Source organism: Sesamum indicum, linkage group LG3, assembly GCF_026168435.1.
Source record: "Sesamum indicum cultivar Baizhima isolate 11 linkage group LG3, ASM2616843v1, whole genome shotgun sequence".
Classification (NCBI taxonomy): Eukaryota; Viridiplantae; Streptophyta; class Magnoliopsida; order Lamiales; family Pedaliaceae; genus Sesamum; species Sesamum indicum.
Window position 1 is genome coordinate 23,371,926 of NC_142659.1, and position 4,892 is coordinate 23,376,817.

A 4,892-nucleotide genomic window follows, 5' to 3' on the forward strand; every position below is an offset into this window, starting at 1 on the left:
CAAATAATAAATATATATTTATAATTAAGATAAATATTAGGGAGCCATTTATAATTTACCATATATTTAAATTCAAATTTTATGTACGTTTGGTCAAACTTCCAAACCGGCACTCCCCTAAAATTAATTTCCTTTCGTCCCCCACCCTAGGGAATATTTTCCTCCACTTCCTGAATTATTTTATTGAAACTATTTGTTCTCTTTAGGAAAAATAGACTATTTTTAGCAATTCTATTAACAAACGGTCATTAGTGCAGCTCCTCATGTGTGCAGAAAAGAGGCACCTCTCTTCATCTCTGCAATAGATGGGCATGAGGGAAGCAGCCTCCTGGAAAATAAAGTGAATCCTTCTCTCTTTTTGAGTTAAACCAAGAAATCTGCTCACCCATTCAATCTTTCCTCATTGTTCATTACAACCATACATCTAAGAATCCCAAAATCTTATCTTTGAGCCCTCCAGAAGAAGAGCAAGAGGGAAAAAGAAAGGAATAAAAATGATTTGATTCATCAAGATTCCACCAATGAGTTCACCCGGAAATCCCTTTTGGTTCCTCCCTTTGTTTCTGGTCATTTTAACCATATTTCAGCTCATCCCACTATCCAAATCTGCAGCAGACTCCACTAGCATAGTGTACAAGGGCTGTGCAAAACAGGCTTTATCAGATCCATCAGGGGTTTATTCACAGGCACTTTCTTCCTTATTTGGCACACTAATTGCACAATCCTCAAAAGCAAAGTTCTTCAAGACTACCACTGGCAGTGGCCAAACCACAATTACTGGCCTTTTTCAATGCAGAGGCGACTTGTCAAATGTTGATTGCTATACCTGTGTTAGCAGGCTGCCTATACTTATAGACAAGCTTTGCGGGAGGCCTATTGCAGCAAGAATGCAGCTCCTGGGCTGCTACATGCTATATGAAGTTGCGGGTTTCGCTCAGATTTCTGGGATGGAAATGCTGTACAAGAGTTGTAGTGGAACAAATGTTGGGGGGGCTGGATTTGAGGAGAGGAGAGATACTGCTTTATCTTCACTTGAAAATGGCATGAGTAGCAGCAGTGGTTTCTATACAACAAGCTATGAGTCTGTTTATGCGCTGGGGCAATGTGAAGGTGATGTGGGAGCTTCAGACTGTGGGGAGTGTGTGAAAAGTGCAGTTCAGAGAGCTCAGGTTGAGTGTGGGAGCTCCATTTCTGGTCAAGTCTATCTTCACAAGTGCTTCATTAGCTATAGCTATTATCCACATGGAGCCCCTAAAAAATCATCTTCTGCTTCATATACCTCTCCTTCTTCTTCATCATCATCATCTTCTTCTTCAGGTACCATCTTTTGTTGCTGAATGAGTTCTGTCAGTTTCTTGGTTTGATTTTTAGCTGATAGTTAAATGTTGCATTTTGTTGGTTGAATCGTATCTGAGATGCATCAGTACACTTCTTGAGAATTGTGATTCCACTTGCTGACTGAGGTTTTTGTCCAACTTTGATTTGTGAGCTGTCTCCTTTGATATCATTTAATTATTTTTCTTGACCAGTGGTATCAGTTAATTAATAATCTACACCATGGTAGAAAATAATATTCAATGAGAGATGTAATTATATGAATGTGGGAGATGTGTACATGTGGTCTCCAAGATTTGCTACTTCAAACAAGATGTTTGTCTGGCTTAGCTAGATTTCCGGTTCTTGTTATCTGCAGGATTCATTGATGATCCAAAGGGAAATTAAATCTGAATTTATTAATGTGAGCTGTGAGCTGTGTTTGAATATTACAGGTTCAGGGCCCAATACAGGAAAGACAGTGGCTATAATATTAGGAGGGGCAGCAGGAGTGGGGTTTTTGATCATTTGCTTGCTGTTTGCAAGAGGTTTAGTGAAAAAAAAAGATGGTAAGTAAAGATAGAGCATTGCTGGCTCTTTGAAATTCTTGTTTCAAAATCCATGTTCTTTTTATCTGCATTCTCATGTTTTGTTCACCTTATGCAGATTACTGAGAACATCTGGAGTTTGTCAGCAAATCTTATTCTTGAGGTGGAGAGCTGTTAATTCCACTTTGAAAATGCTACACAAACTAGAAAACCTCTACTTTCGTTTTACATATTAAGGACAGTAGATTTTGAAGGTTATTGAGTTTGAGATCAATAACATTATATCGATGACTTTAGCGAACAGCAACGAGAGTTAGTCAGTTTTTTAGCTTGTGTAGCGATTTTCCTTCTCGAATCTCCTACTTTAAAATCATGGGGCAAGATTGTTGTTCTTGCAGCAAAGTTAGGGGATGAAGCTCCTGTGATTGGTAAGAAATGTTGCTGGAGAAGTTTTGTTTGCTGTTGCTAAGAATGATCCCATTGCCACTATTTTGAAACAAAACTGATATGTAATGTTGAGGAGAAAAAGGGAGAGGAGCAACTAGCAACAGATTTTGGGCTTATTCGTCCCACTTGCCATGTGATTTCTTTTGTCTCTTTTCTTCCACTGTCTTGAAATTCTTCTCTATTTTCTTTAAAACTTTGATGCTTTTAAGGAAAAGCTCTCCTCTCTTTGCATGTATGTCTGTGTTCAGTGTTTTTTGTATTTGGATTTTAGTTTAAGTCAAACGTTGACAAAGATCCAAACCACAGAAGGGTCAAGAGTGTCGGTCTGTTTCCAGCTTGTAAAGCTCCATTGGCACAGTGAAGAGGTGCCCTTTCTCAAACAGCCCTTATTCCAATACCATACGGAACAATGAAAGAAGAACTAAATGAATCAATCTCACTTGAATAATTCTTGCCGTCTATGTCGTTGGGAATGACTAATGTAACTATCTTGTTCCATATAAATAGTCTAAACACCTTTTCGTCTATATATAATAAATTAATTTGTTATTTTTTAAATGAGAAGTGTAAGTAGGTGGATTTTGGAAGAATCATTATATGTACGCTCGCTCATCCCCGATCGGGTGGGGTTGGGCACTTGTGGTTATATATTTTTTAGAGAAAATTACATTTAAATCCTTCATTCTTCACATTTTTTCGACTTTTAAGATGACCAAGTTATGGAGGTTGAGGAAAATCCTCCTCACTTGCCGATTTTTTTGCTTCTACTGTTGAAGAGTCCATTTTTTGAATTTTGGTGAAGAGTTTGATTTTGTGTTGCTGGTGAAGAGTCCAGAATTTCTCAACCAACCAGTCTGCTCCTCTATAAATAGCCTCAATCCCTTATGCATTCTACATACGAAAATCCGAACCCCTTCTTTGTGCTCCTCTTATATTTTTTCTCTTTCTGAGTGTTTTTCTGTTCGTTGTTTTAAGATCTCTATCATGAGTGCGCGTGTAAGAGAATTATAGCTGTGTTAACCTTGGAGAGTGAACGGTTAGTACCGAAATTTTGCTTTCAAAATAGTGGTTTGTCTATGATACAATCTTTAATTTTCCAACATATGTTGACCGTATTCATTTGGAAACTGTTAGTATGATATTTGATAAGGGATCAATGATTAAAAGGATATTGTTTGAATAATTTGGATTGGGAAACGACTTGCTAGAAATTTGGCTAAATGAATAAAAGAAAATTAATTGGACTTGGAGATATTGTAAGGGTAGTTGATTTTGTATTGCTTAGTCGTTTTTCCCCTACGTTTCTCATCATCCATCAAGCCATATTTATACTACTTGGATTGTTGAAGATATATTTCTGGTTAGAATTAATGGTTCACTCAAGAAGGCTTAGTTATTTAGAAGATATTTTCTTTTACAAAAACACTTTAATTTTAATACTCCTCCTTAATGTATGTTTGGGAGACTCCAATCTTTGTGTGCACTTTTTTGAATTTGTTATGTGGTGGTGCTTTGGTGAACATATTCCCAAGTTGCTGCTCTATGCTGCAACACTTGACTTCAATGCCCCCTCTAGAAGTTGTTTCTCATAGAGAGTGATAGTTGACGTAGATGTGTTTTTTCCTATTATGATTGCACTAGATTTTTAGTGATAGTTATTGTAGATTTTTTGTCACAGTAGATTATCGTGGACTCTCCTTATTTCTCCCCCATATCTTCGAGAATCCTTCTAAGCCAAATAGCTTGATTTGATGTTATAGCAGCTGTAATATATTCTGCTTATGTTGGGGATTGTGCTACGGTAGCTTGTTTTTTGGAAGCCCATGAGAATATTCTTGAGTCATGTGAAATGAGTAGCCTAATATGTTTTTCATATCGTCAGCTGATCTTGACAAGTTACTATCCCTATATCCATCCAGTCTTGCATTATTAGTGGACTTGTATTATATTCCAAAATCTTCCGTGCCTCATAAGTATCTTAAATTATTTAGAGAAAAGTATTATTTTAGTTCGCTAAGTATGTCTAATTTTAATTTTAGTAAGATAACTATGTCCATTTTTGTTTAGGTCCAGTAACTTACGAAATTGCTTATTTTTAGTCATCTGGCAGATTTTCGAACAATTTTACCCCTATACAACTTTTAAAAGGCAGTTTCAGTTCATATGTACTCATAGGGGTAAAATTGTCTAAAAATCTGCCAAAGAACTAAAAGTAAGCAATTTCGTAAGTTATTGGATCTAAACAAAAATGGACATAATTATCGGACTAAAATTAAAATTAGACATACTTAGCTGACTAAAATAATATTTTTCCCAATTATTTATGGTGCTCTATAGAGCACTTGGCTTGGACTCTGCATAAACCTCGATAGTAGACTTGTGGCGAGCATAATATCTAGTCTTGTGCCAACTAGATATAGTAGGCTACCAATGTGACTTCTTTAGATGGTGTTCTTGACCTTCTTCAATCCATTTTCTTTTTTGTACCTTTCGCTAGAGACTACAGGAGTAGTTGGTGTCTTACAGCCTTCATTTGACATATTCCTCTTTCTCTTGATTTACCTCGATTCTGAGGAAGAAATG

The 4,892-nt window shown here is 36.6% G+C and overlaps 1 protein-coding gene across 1 annotated transcript; it reads left to right on the forward strand.

Moving 5' to 3' along the window:
- Window positions 1–211: 211 nt before the first annotated feature.
- LOC105158606 (plasmodesmata-located protein 2) lies at window positions 212–2,544 on the forward strand. The gene is made up of 3 exons (XM_011075415.3): window positions 212–1,317; window positions 1,770–1,883; window positions 1,981–2,544. Exons 1-3 carry the CDS (start codon window positions 522–524, stop codon window positions 1,986–1,988), a joined length of 918 nt encoding a protein of 305 aa, XP_011073717.1. The 5' UTR covers window positions 212–521; the 3' UTR covers window positions 1,989–2,544.
- The last annotated feature ends 2,348 nt before the right edge of the window (window positions 2,545–4,892 follow it).